A 19,093-nucleotide genomic window follows, 5' to 3' on the forward strand; every position below is an offset into this window, starting at 1 on the left:
TGCACTTATAATATTGTGAACGCGAGATTGAGTGTTTCTTTTGTAAACGCCGTTTTGTTCTGGTGCATAGTTTGTACTCGTACCATGATACTTATCAAAGGTTATTATCATATTGTGAACGTTCTTTTGTTGCAGATCTGTGCTATTTTGCAGAAAAGAGGCGACCTATTGTGAGGTATGTCGTGCGAGTCAAACTGAAGAGGATATCTGGGCTGCCTCTATAGCTTGCCTACGGTTATACTGTCTGTCTAATGGTGTGTCTCTTTGCCTTACGGCCCTTACCAATCCGGGTTGCAGAGTAGGCTTATGATTTCTCTGGCTGTGCAGAAAATTCTAGAGCAGCCCATAACGCCATAAGTGAAATTTTCAGTAAGCCGTTGCGGTCTCAAAGACTACTCTCAAAGACTACATTCTTGCTTGGACAGCTCATTCTTGCTTGGACAGCTTGCAGACTGCCCAATAAATTTAGAACTTTTCTCTCTGCAGCCTTTAGCCTACATTCAGCCCATTCCACAGTATACATAGTCGAACATCTTGACTAAGTATATGACATGTAAATTACGGTGACCTTTAAAGTTTTGACAACACTTGCAAGGCATGATGCCTGATTCTGAAGACAGTGGAGGTTTTGTTCAAGAGGATTTGTCTGATTTGCCGTTTGTTGATTTGGCAAAGAAACTATCCAGTATTCTGCAGGAAGTGTATGCAAATTTACCACCCAAGAATCACAAACTCCGCCCGATCCTCACTAAGAACAAAGATGTCCTGATGCAAATCCCATCTTTACTGAAAGATCACCACATCCGATTATATGAAAATGCCCTAAAGACGGAAACCGAACTGATCCATGAAAAGGAGCGCACAAGACAACTTACTAGTGCCCGTGTTGAAGATACCGGCACCCTTACCGATGACCACCACGACAAGCCGCGAAAAACTTATGCCGCCATCACGAAAGAACCTGTGCCGGCAGTCATCCTCCAGCCGAAGAAGACAGAGCCACTACCTCCTCCCAGATCCCGCACAACAACAAGTGAGCTCACCAAACTATCCAATGCTCTCAACACTGCTCTCCCTGCTGGTGCCGCTGATCTGAACGTGACCGACATCCGTCCCATTGGTGGTAAGCGTGTTCTACTTCGTTTTAAGAATGCCGACAGTGCCGCAAATGGTAAGTCAATCTTGGAAAGCCATTCAGAAGCTTTGGGTTATGATGTGGTCAGTACTAAACCCAAAACGTCAAGGGTTATTGTTCGCCGAGTCCCAAAAACACTGTCTAATGACGATTTCTTGAAAGAATTACGCGTTAAAGTAAACATCCCACCCAATTCAGTGCTTAAAATTGTCACCCGGTTGACCAGTCAAAGAGAGGAAGTATCCACGTGTGCAATTGTTTTCGAGGTCAGCCAGGATGTTCGCAATATCCTGACTGACCAACGGTTCTTAATGATTCAGTGGTCCCGATGTCCTATAGAGGACCATGTTTACGTACCACAATGTACTAGATGTTGTGCCTACGGTCACACTTCGACAAAGTGTGAAAAATCCCCTCGCTGTGCGTTTTGTGCTAAATCCCATCACACTAACGACTGCACGGAGAATGCTGATTTTCGATTCATTTGCGCAAATTGTAGTGATAGCGGTGTTTATTCTCCGACAAACTACCATACGGCGTATGACCACTTTTATTGCTCTGTCTTCAAAAATTCGCGATACTTTTACAACCGAAATTTCCCAAAAAACCGGTAAACGCTAACGAAATTTTAATTAACAACCAGGCTGTGCCAAATAATTGTTCGACAATGCTTAACGATGAAAATTTGTCCAGTAACGATATTGGCTACCCGACCGTAAATAGTCGACAACCGAAACATCCTGTTCTTCTTGAGAACATCCGCATACGATGTTGTAATGTCAGAAGCGTCAAGAACAAACGTGAAGAAGTGAAATTGTTTTGCTCGGACAGTGATGTGACCGTTCTTACTGAAACATATGATAGACCATTTATGACAGGTTCTGATTTTGCTGACCTGGATAACTACAATGTCTTTCGAAATGGTAGAGCTGATGGTCGTGGTGGTGTTGCTGTTGTTATCAGAAAATCTCTTTGTGCTTTTCCCATGCCAGAGCTTAATACTCCTTCCCTTGAAATTTTGTGCGTTGAGTCTCGTGCTATTGATCGTATTTTTATTGCTTTCTATGCGCCCCCTGATAAAAGTATTCATCTTGTGCCTGCCCTGATTAAACACCTGCGTTCTAATTTCTCTCTTGGTCTATTAGCAAAATGCATAATCATGGGTGATTTCAATCGGCCTGACATAAATTGGTCTAATAAAACCGCAAGAAAACCAGCCAGTCGTGAGCTGCTGTCCGCTATCAAAGAATTCGAGATGATACAGCTAGTCAACTTTCCAACCAGGAAGAACAATTGTCTTGACTTGTGTCTCATCAGTGCCAACTCGCTTTTTCACCAGCAGTTCCCATCAGCCCGCCCTCCTCTACCAACGATCATATCGGTTTTGAATTTTCTCTGAAACTAAAGAAATATCGCAGAAAATTTCGTACTGTTAAGCGATGGAAAATCGAAAGCAATAATGTTGGTCAGTTCATCGACGCGTTAAATGTTGTCAACTGGGAAAGTTTATTTTGCAATTTAAACGTTAATGAAAGAGCAGATAAATTTGAAAATGTTTTTCTCGAAACAGCAAAAGCATATTTTGAATTTAGTGACGTGAAAATTCGGATTGGTGCAGTGAAATATCCTAGAAATATTAAAAAAGTAATAAATTCAAGAGATCTTGCTTTTCGTAAATACCGACAGATAAATCTACCGAATTTGAAAACTAAATGGAAAAAGTTGTCAAAGAAATTAAGTGTGCTGCTAAGAAAATTTGAAAAACACAGACTTTCTGATATTTCCACTGCACACAGAAACAATCCATCCAAATTTTGGCGGTATATGAAATCGATGAATGACCGCATCGGTATGCCACCTCTCAAAAGGCCGGATGGCACGACGGCAGCTACAGATAACGAAAAGCTAATCTACTGAACGCTCTGTACCGCGAGTCTCAGTCGACCTGCAACGCGCACTGTACTGGCTCTGATTTAAATTTAATTTGCGGCAACGAAGAAAGGTGGGAAATCTCGGAGCTTTTGATTTTTGAACAACTTGCGAAAATTTCTGTAACAACTTCAAGTGGCAAGTACGAAATCACTAACAAACTTCTGAAAATTGCTGCTCCAGGCATTCTTGCTCCGCTCAGATTAATTTTTAATGCCGCTATCAATGAAGGTGTGTTTCCGGTGAAGTGGAAGCATTCGTTTATAACAGCAGTACCGAAAATCTCTGCAGATCACAGATTGCCGGGTAGCTATCGACCAGTTTCAATGTTGAACCCAGTTTCAAAAATTTTTGAACGTTGTCTTGATCAATTAATTCGTGAACATTTGAACAAAAAATTCAATACTTCTGGATCACCAGTTTGCTTACCGGCATAAAAGGTCTACTGAGCTACAGCTATTTCTTTTGTCAAGTCTTTGAACGATTTCAACACAAGCGGCATTGCTGTAGATGCAGTATTCTTGGACTGCTCAAAAGCTTTTGATAAGCTTTCCACGAATCCATCATAAACGCGCTGATCGAAATGAATCTTCCCAGTCACATCGTACATTTGGTCTCTGATTACTTGAAAGATCGAACACAATGTGTGACAGTTGGAAATGAGTTTGCTCATTCGTTACCCGTTAACAGTGGTGTACCGCAGGGTTCAGTTTTAGGGCCACTACTGTTCATTTGTGTCTTAAATTTCATTCTCCGCGCATTAAAAAACGGTAGCGCCGCTCTCGTTTTGCAGATGACGTAGTTATTTTTCGCCCCATTACTGAAACAGGTGACAGTCAGCTGTTGCAGGAAGATCTTACTTCTCTCAATGAATGGCTTGCTAGCAAAAGCTCAGTCTAAACGCTGCTAAGTCTGCCCACGTTCACTTCTCAAAACAGAAATCCTCGGTCTGCCCATATTATTACAGTATCGATAATGTTACGATTCCAAATTGTGATCATGTCAAACACTTGGGCATATTCGTTGACCGAAAACTAAATTTTAAATTAAATAGTGAAAATGTAGCAAAAAATGCAACCGAAAAATCAGCTACATTAATCACATTTTCCGTTATACTGATTGCGGTGCTCGCATACGACTTTTTGAGTCTCTTGTCCTCTCGGTCATCGATTACTGTTGCTCCATCACGCACCCGTTATTCAAACAGTCCGCTGATCTCTTAGAACGTTGCCAGAGAAGATTCACTAAATCCTTGCGACTCGGCAACAATGTTCTAAATTATGGTGCACGGCTAAAAGAGCTTAAATGGGATGATTTAATTACTCGCCGTTTAAAAAAAGCGCTGTTGTTTTTGTATAAATTGGTCTTTCGGGTGATTCCTATGGGTGATCAAATCGTAACTCCTCTTACGTTTTCGGTCTCTGCGTTTGAGTCTGTTGCAGGAAACACAAGATCATCCGAGCGTCTAATGAAACATCCATGTCCTATAAAACCTGCCGCGACGACCTTTTGTGGGATAACAGTGACTACTGACCACCTGTCCTATATAAACACCCTCGCCTCCATCTGGAACGAGCTTCCTTTGCAGCCAGTAGCCTATGTCACATTAAAAGCCTTTTCGGAAGCCCTGGAAACCGTGAAATTGAATGTGCTGCCGTCGGTTGAAATCTTAAAAGCCAATCTTTACTCTAAATAAATGCTTATCTGCGCTTTTTCTTTGCTATCCTTGTAGGTAATGGGTACTTTATTGAGTGTGTACTGTTACGCATAAACGGCTGCGACTAGTTGAAATAGTACAGTACAGAAAGGCGATTACGTGCGTAAGTGTCCTTGCTTTCCTTTTCCCACGATTTCTTTTGGAATACTTTTTGAAAATTTGAATTAATTTAGCTGTACGTGGGTTTTGGTTTTATGCATCGACCCCAGCGCGATCGTCTCCCTCCCTTTTTTCCACAGTAATATAGCGTCAACTTATCGCAACCGAAAAAATAATGTTTATTTCCATCTCTATGTCTCTTAATGTTACTGCATCTGATCAGTCGTTTGGTTGATGTTTTTGTGTTTTGCTGAAGAATGCTTTGTGTTTTGTTTTTGCGATCTTCATTGTTGTACTCCAATGTCGTTTCACGACTGTTGTCTGTAGCCTAGAGGGGGCTAATGCTCCGTGCAAAGGACAATAAACTTCCATTATTATTATTATTATTACTCGAAAACAAATCAAATCTGATTGCCGATTGCTATCCGCACTTGGTGGCAGCTCCGCATGATCGTTGATTGTTTTTTTGTAGATTCTTATGTAAAATGAATGCCGTTGCAAACTCTACGCCTCCGTTGCGGCGGCTGCTGGCTGGTAGCCATCAGATGAGCTACCAGAACACGGTTGCCGTTAGTGATAAGGGCGCAATGTGGCTGGGATTTATACAGGATATCGACGGGGATCGCGTGTTCGTCGATTTCGACTCGAACAAGGTCGCAGCCCGGTGGATCCATGCGGGAAGTGTTTATCCAAATCAAAATCGGCATCAAAATCGGCATCCAAATCAACAACCCAGCGGACTATTCCGGAACTCCTTGACACCTTTAAAGATGAACTCGCGAAGTGTACATCAGCGAACTATAAAAACTTGAAGTCAGCCATGGAAGAATTGTTGCCCTTTATGAGTCGCATCGTTAGCCAAAACATCGAGCAACACAATCGTATTCTCGACCTAGAGCGAGAAGTCCACCTGCTGAAGAAGAATCAACCTCCGGCTACGCCGATTACCATTCCTCGTGTCCCTCAAAATACGGCAACCGCAGCTACATTTCCCAGAGAAGACACTTTAGCCTCCCGGGATATTCCGAAATCGTACGCACTTGTCGTCTCAGCCGATAAAACTCGGGCCGATGAAGGCAGTGCAAAAGATTTTGTGGATGAAATTGAAAGAAAGCTCCCCCAGTGCATCCCGAATGCCAGTGAACGGTTTAACATGGATCAAGTTCGCCGTACTCAGAATAACAACATTAGCCTATTTCAGATTGCACGGTTTGTGCTCCATTCGGCTCCGGTTCCATATGGAACCTTCGGTTGCGGGTTGTTTTACGTCCGTTCGCGACGTTAGCAGCTGTAACCTAGCGTCGTGCGGTGACGCGTAAAAACTATCTGCCTTACGCGGATGCTTGCAACGGCTCAAACACATGAGTGAATGGTAGGCCAGCGTATGCTACCCGTGGATCTTTTTTGAGCACTCAGACCGCCGACCGTTAGCAGGGTGGTCACGTCCTCGCGCGCACTCGACTCGATTAATTTTTTCGTTGCTGTACTCTGTACGTGACCAAAGTGTAACCGCACAAAGATCTGAAGCAGTTTTCATCCTGCCAACGTACTGCTTATCTGACGCCGTGCGATTCTATGTACGGAGCCTCTACCGTATGCAATCTGAAATAGGCTATTGTCATCCGGTTTCACGACGAGAAGGATCGGGAGGCCGCGCGAGCCAGAACTGGACAAACACAAAGAAGACCTAGGAATAACTGTGAGTGAAGCGCGAAAACGTGTAATTAAGCTCATAATAAAGCGCGTACCGAGAGAAATGACTGTCGAAAATTTTCATAAAATTGTGTCGGCTAAAGTACCAGAAGCCTGTCACGTAAAAGTGGTTAAAAAACTGACTGGCAAATCTGAAAATGTGAAAACGTGCGCTATGGTTATTGAAACATCTCAAGATGGCAGAGAATTTTTCGAAAAAACTGGTTGCATTCGTTTTGATTTTTGCATTTGTCCGGTAGAGCGCTACGTGGTTCGCTGTTTTAACTGCGGTAACATCGGTCATGTAGCTAAGTTTTGCAAATCACCTTGTCGTCAAGTTACCGAAAATGGTGTGGCACCCACCGGGAGCTCAAAAACGGGTAGAGTTTGCTGATGTGACTAATTATGTTACCAATTCTGATTGTGTTATTGAAAATTTGCAAAAAGTTAAAATAAGATGCTGTAATATAAACGGAATTCCGTGTAAATACAGTAATGTTAAACACTTTTGTTCCGAGGCAGATATCACCGCATTAACCGAAACTTTTGACAGAGCAGATTGTAACGATAATCTGTTTACCAACTTGAATAATTTTAATGTTTTTCGTAAATGGCGGAAATCTGACGTTTTCGATGACAATCATGGTGGAGTGGCGTTAGTAATGTCTCATAAGTTCAGTGGAAAAAGACGGTCTGACCTCGAGTGTGATGAATTGGAAATTTTGTTCGTAGAGTCAACTTCGCTCGATTGTATTTTTGGTGTATTCTATGCACGACCAATTTTTAAAACTATTGTTGTCCCTCGCCTAATTGAGCATCTACAAGAGAAATTTCCAGTTGAACTACGTAATAAACTTATTCTAATGGGCGATTTCAACTTACCGGATATTTGCTGTGTGAGCGGAGAAGCGGCTCACGTACAGCGACAAAATCTTTCAAAGGATTTCAACGTATTGCGCCGTGGTGCAGTGGTACTGCCTACGCGGATCTAACGACGTAGCCGGGGTTCGATTCCCCCATCGGCGCCTTTTTCAGCCGTTTCTCGGTTTCCTTCGGATTGCGCCCTGCTTACATGGTAGCAGATCGTGGTTCGGTACGTCCACTTCGCCTATGAGACTGGTGTGCTAACCTCGAACGGGAGGAACAGAGCAAAAAAGAATAAAAAGATAAAATGAATAGAGGATGCGGTGAGCCGGAGCCGCCGCTTAAAGGATCGCTTAGGCTCGCTACGAGGACGTAGCGAAAGCTGCAAAGGGGGTGTGAGCGGAGAAGCGGCTCACGTACAGCGACAAAATCTTTCAAAGGATTTCAACGTATTGCGCCGTGGTGCAGTGGTACTGCCTACGCGGATCTAACGACGTAGCCGGGGTTCGATTCCCCCATCGGCGCCTTTTTCAGCCGTTTCTCGGTTTCCCTCGGATTGCGCCCTGCTTAGAGCTGGAATGCAATGAGCGCCTCTAGCTGTACTTCTCATAAACTGCTGAGAGCGTTAAAAGAATTCAATTTTCGTCAAATAATAGATTCTCCAACTAGAAAAAACAACATCCTGGATCTTTGTTTCGTTTCCACTTATCGTTTAGTTACGGATGTTGAAATTATTTCGCCTCCTTCAGCAACAAATGACCACTCTGCGTTTCAGTTTTGCTTGCACACCGAATCCTGTTTAGCTGAGACAAAGTATGTGAAGGAAACGTGGAAAATACCGTCTGCTAAAATCGTGCCCTTTCAGGATGCTTTAGGTCCTGTTGATTGGTCTGCTGTTCTGATTGATCCCGATCCCTCTGTTTTAGCTTCACGCTTTGACCAAACGCTGATTAAAACTGCTGAACTTTTTTTTCGGTTTGGAAAACATAACCCTAAAAAAATTCGAAAATACCCCGCCCGAATACAAAAGGCAGTTAATGCTCGCGACAGATTGCATAAAAGGTCTTTGAAAGAAATTTTCCCCGTTGAAAAAGAACGCGTAAAACGGCTGTGGAAAACTGCGTCGAAAAATGTAGATGCTGTTTTGCGTACCTATGAAAGGCATAATATTCTTGAAGTAGCCACGTCTACACGTAATAACCCAAAAAAATTTTGGCAGTATGTTAAGCGTACAGTTGATCGAAAACCGTTTCTTTCTATTAAAACTCCGGATGGTAAAATTCTGATTTCTGATGCTGAAAAAGCGAATGCGTTTAACAAGCTGTTTTTGGAATCTCAAAACGTTTGTCTAAGACACTGTTCCGGTACTTTACCAGCAAAAGACACTTCCGTGACCTTTGTGATTACTGAAGACGATGTCACCCGTGCAATGGGTCAAACCTCTTTTTCCTCTTTGTCGGGACTTTTAAAATTTCAAACTCTTTGTTAAAGGCGTGCGGGCTTAAGATTGTTGCTCCTTTGGTTAAATTGTTCAATGTTTGTATTCAAAGCGGCATATATCCGTCAGTCTGGAAAACTTCTTTTATTTCGCCCCTCCCAAAATCTTCTTGTAATCAAACTGTATTAAATAATTACCGTCCAATTACCGTCCAATTGCTATCCTGTATCCAAAATTTTCGAACGATGCTTGGCTAATTATTTAACGTTTTTTCTAGAAACTAACGGGTTGTTGAGTGATAATCAATTTGGGTATCGAGCAAAAAGAAGTACAGAACTACAGTCGTTGCTTTTTACAAAATTCATAAAAAATTTTATTGGAAGTGGCTACGAAGTGGATGCCCTGTTTTTTTGACTGTTCAAAGGCGTTTGACCGAGTGGACCATGCATCACTGCTTGAAATACTCGCTTCGTTCTCCGTACCTCCTGATGTCGTACGGCTATTCAGCAACTATTTAACGCATCGGCGACAAGTGGTAGTTGTAAATGGCAAGGTTTCTGAGAGCGGTATTGTAACCAGCGGCGTACCACAGGGATCCATAGTTGGCCCTATTTTTTGCAACTGCGAATTGAGCGGCCAGCCAGCTGTCTTGCCTAATGGAAGTAAAATTTTTATCTTTGCAGATGACGTTTTTTTATGTAGGCCAATAGTTGGGGACGATGATCGCGAAAAGTTACAGGAAGATATTAATTCGGTTTCCGATTATGCAGCGAAGAAAACCTAAGTTTTAATCCAAAAAAATTTGTGTTTATACGTTTTTCTTTGAAGCGTGATTTGACATCTGTCCCTTAATATTATTTGAACAACGTAGAGGTTGAACAGAAAAATATTACAAAATATTTGGGGTTGTTTGATGATAGACATCTGCGTTGGAGTGAACATACCAGTAATCTGTGTATGAAAGTCCGCAAACGAATTGGCTACCTGTTTTCGATGTTCGATAGTTATGATTCTGCGGCGCTAATATGTTTATTCAAAGCTCTTGTCCTACCCATCTTTGATTATTGCAGTCCCGTAGTAAATCCTTTTTTTAAAACACCCAGGGATGCCCTTGAAAAGTGCGCATTCAAATTTCTCAAGCGTTTACGCTTAGGAAATGCCGCTGATGACTACTGTGGTCGTCTCCGAGAATGCGGCTGGGATAGTGTACAGCTACGTCGCATAAAGCGTTCATTGACTGTAGCTTATAAAATGTTATTTGGTATTACTCCTTTTTGCGATAATTTTTTCGTTGTTTATGAATCCGTTACTGCCGTTAGTACTGTTGCAGGTAACACGCGGAATGCCACTCGTATGGCTCAACATCCATTCCCGATCCAAGCGGCTAACACAACCTTTTGTGGCACAACTGTACCGGCAAATGAAAACGAATTTTCCAACCGGACCGCCAAACTATGGAATGACCTCAACTTGAATGAAAGCGCTTATCGGTCTTTACGGACCTTTGAGAAGGCATTGGACAGCGTTTCATGGGAGCATATTCCTTGGATAAAAGAGCTGTTACCTTGTTAATACCTTCTTTCCCGTCTCTGTTTTTAATCAACGACATATTTCATTGGAGAATATGTGTTTGAATTTCATTGTTTCTGATTTGGTTGTCTGTAGATCTCGATAAGGAGCGATTCCTTGTATCTAGAGACGTTAAGCAATAAACCTAAACCTAATCCGATGCCGTGGTATAATCATAACGACTTCGAGAATCGCCCAGGCAAGCGGCCCTTCTATGCGGCTCTCCGCGACGAAGACGACGGTCCGTTTCGGTTTCAGTCGGTTTTTCTATCATTTGCTTTTGGGGCATGTAAGCGCTGTTGTTTATATTACGTCAAAACCAATTACAAAAGTATTACGAGTCACACGAGCCAAGTTTCTGCAAGCGCTCGCATCGAACTGATCTGTAACTGCCAGATCCTCGGTGTGGACTGGTTTAGTAGGCCACCGTTGCTGTACAGCCTCAGTGGGCTGATGTGCAGGAAATATTTTATTCCCTGTGCCAAAGCCAGCCAGGTTCTCGCAGAACCAGCGGAGAAATCGCGAATTATTAAGCATTTTCGCGAAGCTTTTGAGGACGATGCGGCTGGAGCCAGCTTGCGGCCGGACTGCTGCCTGTTTCATCTGCGTGCCGAAGCCAACGGCTGTATGGTCGTGGTCATCAGCGTCGAAACGGGCGCGGATAATATGGAGGCGATGGTTGCGAAACTGGCGAGAATGGTGGTGATACATGGTGGTTTGCGTTAGCGTTTATTAACCATGTATTGCTCAGTCGTTAGGCTGCATAGCGATATTGCATAATGGTGCAGTAGTCGGCTTATATACAGAATAGCATATCGGTAATGAGGACGCATAGACGTGAACTTGTAAACAAGATGTGAACTAGCATAACGGAAATGTTATGTCGGAACTGCTCAAGGGCATATTTATGATAAGCATTCATTACTATCGTAACAGTGGAGAAACATCTGGCCACCCGGGCCGATTTGCTACCGTTATATATGGACAACGCCTCCATCAGAGAAACCGATATCAGCACAAAAGGTAGGCTCGATACTTCGACGTTTTTCGCATTTTGAGCTTTTTCACAGTGTAAATTCGCGTACCGGACGCCAAAAACCCGGTATTCTCCGCGTTGTTCCACATTAGGAAACTTGCTAATTTATTATTGATTTCGCGTATAAGCGTGTAAACAAACAAATCTTTATCCCGTAATCATCTTTTCTACATTTTTCGTTATAATATTATGGAACGCGGAGCATACCGTGTCTCTGGGGTGCTTTAAGCCAACATCAATACTTCAAGTATTGTGCAAAATTGCGGAATGCGAAAAACGTCGATGTTGTTGGGTACTGATATTTGCGCATGCAACCACTAATAACAGTACTACACTTCAGAGGTTCAAATAGGGCTATCGTGTTCAGAAGCCATTTGTTACCCATGTTTTGTTACCTGCCTCACTGGATCTTCAGTGAAATCTTTTCTTACCTGGATCTGCATTCCATGATGACGCTCAAGCGGTACATTTTCATAACTGAATTAAAGACACGCCGGAAGTGACCCGGTTACCGGTGTATGGTATCAGATACGTATCTAAAGAAGCACGAAACCTTTCGCATTTCCGCTGTCCAAAGCACTTCCGCACAGTTCTATGACATTTTGCAGCCACATGGCTCGCATATATTGGCATGAAAATATAATATTGGCGTTTGCATGCTTAACATGCGATTGGGGGAGTTATGGGCGACATCCCAGAAAGTTCAAATTATGGACCGATCAAAAGTATAATTATGGACCGATCTTCTTCGAATTTCGAACGTACACGTAGAATACGATCGCTCGGACTGCGGACACGGCACTACAGTTTCGATACGATATTCTTAACACATTTTAATTGCATAACCTAGTGGTACGGAATGCTGTGGTGTGCCTCTGTTTTCCGTACAAATCAAACTGTACTAGGGTTCACCTTTACCAGTTGTATCCCCAATACAATCAGATTTTCAAAACAGCACAAAAATGGTTAAATTAATGTTTTGTTTAGTTCGACAGTAGAGTTGTTTAGATTCGGTTGTCTACGAGTAATTAAAGTCAAACAAAATTGGCCGGTCGCCACTGGGTGGGCATCTTACCCACATTCTGACCACCTTAGCAGTAACTGTCATGGCCTGTGAAACACTTATGCACGGGTTTAGCTGCTAAGAAATGTGTAGCTGCTAACGCGGCTTTTTACTCGAGGCGGTTGCCAGCCCCATACCAAAGAATGATCACTTTGGTAGCTGAAGCTGTGCTTTTGAAGAGTTTTTTAGACAGCGACTCTCTCTACGAGTACAAATACAACGGGGGAGTGCGTTTTGTGTAATGGGTACAATTCCCGATCAGGATAGCATTGAGGAAGTTTTTCTGTTATAAATGTTTTCTAACTTTGTGCTTATGACATGATACTTATTAAAGGTGCAGTCATTCAGTTCTGAAATGTAGTCGGTTATGTAATAATCTCCAAGCTAGTGATAGAGTTGGCCGGATAAGTGCACTGACCGGTCTGATTGTGTGCAGGGTGTGCCCATCATGGCGCGACATGCTGGACAATCCCCACACCACGGAGCACATTCGCGTATACTTTGACGGCATGATTCAAGAGACCACATCCGGCAACGACAACTGCTTCCAGCTGGCTGCGCTGCTAACGCGCACCATCAACGCCGCGACCAAAAGCCTGACAATCATAACGAAATCTCTCGGCAGTAACGCGTCTTTTTTGGTGTTTTTGCTGCTGGCTAAGAAAATAGCCGGGGAAGTTTTCATGCCCATAATCGTATTGAAGGACTATATGCTGGACACATATGACCGCAATTCGCTTAAGGAAATATTCGTTAAGGGAATAACAACCAGTGTCTGGGAACATCCTTTGACGACAGATCCATGAAGGCTGGAACGCCGTTGTGAGCGGATCGTACTGCATAACTGGAAAGTCAGCCGTCTGTTTGGCCGACCAGTGTACGAAGTTTTTCTTAAGGAGGAAGATGTAAATTGGCTGTTCCCACAAAGATCGCTGCCAGCTCGGGAAAAGGAATTATTGCGGCCTCTGGGCTGGGACCATGTGCTGGCTATCGATCAGTTACAGATCACCATCGATCGGCTACAGATCAGGCTACCGCCAGTCATTTTGGAAGAGGAAAAGGAGGATCGCGGAGTTAACATAGTCAGCCGCATCATGTGGGCCGTCAACGCAAACTTTCCGCCGGTTACGGAGGAAATGCTGGCAAAGGTCAAGGCTGTCTACGCTCGTTGGGTGCGGGACCTGGTTTACCCGACAGACTGGTTACCCATTCGCCGATACCTTTCACTGTAAGTCGTTTCCCTACCAAGAAGTCTTTGCACTGTAAGTCTTTTCCCTATCAACAACCCTACCAAGAACTTACTATAGCTGTGAGGACCGGGAACGCACTGCGCAACGGTAGATTACGGCATCACTGTCGCATACAGAAAGCACGGATGCGCAAATGCTTACCATAGTCCCACAGACCTTGTTGTCCCTTTTTAAAGAAACTCTGACATTTCTTTCTCACGAAAAGCTTTCTGTGATTTTGATAGTTCATATTGATCATAGAAATCCCAATTTGGGGAATTTTAATAGAAGTGAATCTGTTGAGAAAACTGATAAAAACCGTGGAAAACGCGCAACTGTCACCATGGCAGCCGCCGTCACCTTTATGCGAGAGTGCTGAAGTCAAACGGTTGGTTACCAGTTCTTCTGTAGTAAGTACTATTTATAAAAACAGCAAAGCCATTTACGGTCGATAGTTTATTGGCTAGCTAAATGGTTTATTGCGGTACGGTTTATTGCGGTACGCGGAACTTCGAAAACTGCAGTGATACCGTCTATGTACCGTAATTATCAAATTGTCAGCCCTGAGACGTAAATACAGGTGTAACCGTCCAAAACGTCCGGACGTCTGAGACGTCCGGCGGACGTTTTGGCGCCTAAACCGTCCAAAACGTCCGGGGGCCGCCAAAACGTCCGCCGTAAATTTTGCCCACCCGATTTTTTTTTGTGTTTGCGTCGGATCGCAGCCGGACGTTTCTGCCTGACCGGTTATTCGTAGCCGGCTACGAATTGACAGTCAGGCAGAAACGTCCGGCTACGAATAACCGGTCAGGCAGAAACGTCCGGCTGCGATCCGACGCAAACACAAAAAAAATCGGGTGGGCAAAATTTACGGCGGACGTTTTGGCGGCCCCCGGACGTTTTGGACGGTTACATACGGGTACTTGGCATGTCTCTTTGAAAGGACTCTAGTTACGGGCATGGGGTGCGCATTACAGATTCAATGGCTTCCACTCTGACGGCACACCTCGATCATGGCGTGGCGTGGATTTGCGATTGGTGGATACTGCCGAACTGAGCACCATGGCACTGTACGGGATTAACGAAGTATTCCTGGTTGACCCCTAGCCACGCTATGCATACCGTGTTGCACAATCTTGGCGCTGACACCACACCGTGGTCGGAGGGTTTGCGCGGTTTCTGCAGCGGGCATTCTTAGTTTGTTTTCTGAATCGTATAAAAAACTGCTGATGTTGCGATTTTGTTGTTTGTATTTAGCACTGTTGTACTATGCATCGTCATCCCCACCCACTGTTAACTGCAAAGCGAAACATGATTCTGAATTTTTTTACTTCGACATTCTTCGCGCCGGGGTCTTTACTTCGACAGTTTCCACCTGAATGACGCTAGGGACTTTAATGTTTTTTTTTTAATGTTCGAAGCGTTTAGTTGTGTAGTATCGCCGCGATTGCACCTGTCTGTTATTCTGGCGGCTGTTGCCTAATAAAAATTATTGATTCTTGGATAAGGCAGGGTATATCCGGAAATTTTGGGATGTGTCCATAATATATATCTATCAGGATATTCTTTATATCTAACTCTTTGGTCTTCTTCTTCACACCTGTGGTTTTACGCAGAGAAGACGCCATTTCGCGTTCCACTGACCATTGTACGAGTCAACTGAAGCAGGATGCAAGGCTGCCTCTTCGGCTTGGGCCAAACTGAAGAAGCAGTCCAGCAACTTGCACGGAATGCAGATGTACAGTGTGCCGTCTGTCTGTTTTCCTTTCAAATCTAAACTTGATTGTTACTATGAGATGTTTGCACTTCACACTCAACATTAAGCAAACAAGGAGAATGTACAGTGTCCGAAGTTTTCTGTAATTACCAAGCTTACATTTCCCATTTCTCTCCGAACGTGGGATGAATTTAGCGCTTCTCCAGCTGTGCAGAAAATTTCAGTTCCCAAAAGCGGTTTAGCCAGTCGTCTCTAACTCAGGTAATCTTGGACTTTTACTAAATTAGGATGATTGTCGATTGCTGTTGAGCATGGTACACGACGGCCTGACCTTACGTTCTAGCGTAGAATGAATTCCGTGGCGATTTCGATGCCTCCATTCCGGCGGCTGCTGACTGGCGTCAACCAGATGAGCTACGTTGCCGTCAGTGTCAAGGACGAAATGTGGCTGGGATTCCTCCTGGATATCAACGGTGACCGCGTGTTCGTCGATTTCGACTCGGAGAATTTCACTCCGCGACGAAGACGACGGTCCGTTCCGGTTCCAGCCGGTTTCTTATGTGTACGCTCTGGCAGCATGCAAGCGGTGTTATATGTATTTCGTCAAGATCAATGCCCAAGGCACCACGACTAACACGGCTGAGGATCCGGCTCGCTCTCGCATCGAACTGATGGATCATCCGCAAATCCTAGGTCTGGAGTGGTTTACTGAGCCGCCGTTGCTGCATCGCAACAGCGGACTGTTATGTACGAAATACTTTATTCCGTGTACAATGGCCAGCCAGGTTCTCGGAGAACCAGCCGACCGATCGCGAATTATTAAGCACTTTCGCGAAGCTTTTGAGAGTGATCCGGTGCTGGCTGTCCTGCGGCCGGATCTCTGTAGGTTTCATCTGCGCATCGAAATGAATGGCTGTACGTTCGTGGTCATTAGCTCTGAAACAAACGCAGATACAAGAGAGATGATGGTTGCAAAGCTGACGACAGTAGTGGAGAAGCATCTAACGACGCGCACCGGTTTGATGCCGGTATGTTTTGGGAATGGCGCTAGCCCCGCTACCATCGACTCTGAAATCTACACAGCAGGTGGGCAATAACAAGCAAAATTGCAATTAGGTGGGCAATTTTGTTTACCAATATCAACAAAACCCAACTTCAGTAAATAAATTTAAAGGAAATTTGAAAAGGTAAAGTTTGAGCGTTGTGCTAATATTATTCATATTAATTTAGACAACCGAATGGAGTCAGAATCCTTGTTTGGTTATCTCCCTCACTGGATCTTCAGTGAAATTTTTTCTTACTTGGACCTGCATTCTCATGCAAAACTCAATCGGTACGTTCTCTCATTACGAGCCCGAAATTACATGTTTCGCATATTTTGGTAGCCTTATCTAAGCAAAACGTTAGGAAAATATCGATTTTATTCGTGAAACGGAACTGCTATCATCAGTTAATCGGCAATCTACAGTAACTGCGGAGCGCATTAAGGCATTGCCATAAGCGTGGTGTAACGGTCATCAATGATCACTCAAGCGACAACTTCGCGCTAATATGGTTCTACCTGTACCTTTACATGCTCAGTTTTTTTTTAAGATTCCTTCTTTATTTACAATAATAACAAAATCCCAGCAGAGCTGCCAAGAAAAACTACATGCTCGGTTTGTCGACAAGCCTGTATGTTTACTGACCGTTGCTTCGTACAGGGTGTGCGCTTTATGGCACATGTTGCTAAGCAGCCCCCACACAACCAAACACATCCGCGTATGTTTGGACAGCCTGACAAGTGGGACCACGTCGGACAACTACAACTGCTTCCGAGTGGTATCTCTGCTCACGCGCACCATCAACGTCTACACCCAAAGCCTGACAGTAATAACGAGCTCTCTCGGCGATGGCTATTTTTTTCTGGTTAACTTCTTGCTGGCCTTGGAATTAGTAGTAGAAGTCTGTGTACCACTGATAACGTTGAAGGACAATATTTTCAACGGCTGTAAAACGAAACGAGGGCTGACCAATGGAAGCTATGGAACGCTTTACTTGGAACATTCTTTGACGAGAGATGCAGTGCTGCTGGAGAACAGGCGCTGTGAGTGGATCGTTCTGCATAACTGGACAGTCAGCCATATCTTTGGTAAGCCCATGTACGAGATCTTTCTCGAGAAAAGATTTCACCTCCTGCGGCCTCTGCCACCTCCGGAGAAGAATTTCATGATGCCTCTCGGGTGGGACCACGTGCTGGCCATTGATCACATCGAGGTCACGGTGCCGCGAGTTGTTCTGTACTGGGAGGATGACCGTGCTACCATGGTCAGCCGCATGATGTGCGCCGTCAACGAACACTTTCCGCCGGTAACGCAGGAAATGCTGGCCAAAGTCGGGACCATTTACGCTCGCTGGGTGCGGGACCTGGTCTATCCGACGGAATGGGAAACCATTCGCACTTATCTTGCATTGTAAGTTCCTTTCACCAAGCATCGGACGGTAAGGCAATGCTGTGAATAAAGTTTTCCTACTTGGCTAAGTAATTACCTACTTGCTTTAATTAAAATCTGAGTACACACTGCTTCGCGCTTCGTTTGCCGGACATCACTGGCTCTCAGTCTCCTTGTGTTTTGTCTTTTTTTCGGTAATTGTTGATTCATGTTGGCATGCGTGAACGTGCAGTAGTACCGTGTGTATATACCTACGTGATTAATCGTTGCCGGCGATGTGCAGACATATTCAAAAATCAGTAGCGGTTCAAGTAAAATATTGTACTGAAATAGAAAATGAAATTAGGAATTGAGTTGAATACTGTGTACTAGTATTACCTTGCATAATACTGGCATGCGCATTATCAGGTTCAGTGGCTTTTACGCAGACGGCACACCGCGATCATGGAGGGACGTTGATCTGCGACTGCTGGATCCTGGCGAACTGAGCAAATTGGCGCTATACGGAATCCACGAGGTGTTCCAGGTTGACTACTTGGTCAGCATGCGGTGCCGCAGGAAGCATTGGCGTGACACTGCACCGCATCCGGCTTGATGGTTCTCCTGTTCGCCAGCTGCCCAAAAGACGTTTCTGCAGCTAGCTAAGAATTTAAATGTGGCATAATCGGTTGGCTATGGCAGTGTTATGGGCCAAGACGTCTTTGGAAACTGTGGATCTACTTCAGTAATGACCTCACTTTTACAATTTTATTAGCAATTTCTTTTGCCGTCTTTGTTTAGCGATGAAACAAGCAAGTTCGCGTTATTAAACGCTCTTCCATCCTCAGAAATTAGATATAATGTACGTTCGCCTTTCGCCCAAAAAAAAACTGGGAGGAAAACTGCTTTCTCAGTGTCGTTCCACATTAGAATACTTGCCATTTTTTGTTAATCTCATGTAAAATCTTGAATAAAAGCATTGATAATCACTTAATCAATTTGTAAGCATTTTTTGCCATCTGGAACCGTCTTCACCTAATCAGTGTTTTCACTCATGACACAGGAATGGTGAAACGAGTGCATTGATATAAACAGGAAACCTCTGACAGAAGCATTTCTTGACCTTTAGTCCTTCCCAGAGCAGTAACTTACTAAATCGCTTGCAATTTAAAATATAACAATTTGCGCCATATA

General features: G+C 43.9%; 2 protein-coding genes across 2 annotated transcripts; both read left to right on the forward strand.

Moving 5' to 3' along the window:
* Positions 1-392: 392 nt before the first annotated feature.
* On the forward strand, positions 393-2,477 carry LOC129587986 (uncharacterized). Its single transcript, XM_055481975.1, has one exon. It carries the CDS (start codon positions 598-600, stop codon positions 1,747-1,749), a length of 1,152 nt encoding a protein of 383 aa, XP_055337950.1. The 5' UTR covers positions 393-597; the 3' UTR covers positions 1,750-2,477.
* Positions 2,478-17,370: 14,893 nt separating this feature from the next.
* On the forward strand, positions 17,371-18,766 carry LOC129588015 (uncharacterized). The gene is made up of 2 exons (XM_055482013.1): positions 17,371-17,941; positions 18,329-18,766. Exons 1-2 carry the CDS (start codon positions 17,628-17,630, stop codon positions 18,513-18,515), a joined length of 501 nt encoding a protein of 166 aa, XP_055337988.1. The 5' UTR covers positions 17,371-17,627; the 3' UTR covers positions 18,516-18,766.
* The last annotated feature ends 327 nt before the right edge of the window (positions 18,767-19,093 follow it).

The sequence above is a fragment of the Paramacrobiotus metropolitanus genome, unplaced genomic scaffold, assembly GCF_019649055.1.
Source record: "Paramacrobiotus metropolitanus isolate TYO unplaced genomic scaffold, Prichtersi_v1.0 Parri_scaffold0000027, whole genome shotgun sequence".
Lineage (NCBI taxonomy): Eukaryota > Metazoa > Tardigrada > Eutardigrada > Parachela > Macrobiotidae > Paramacrobiotus > Paramacrobiotus metropolitanus.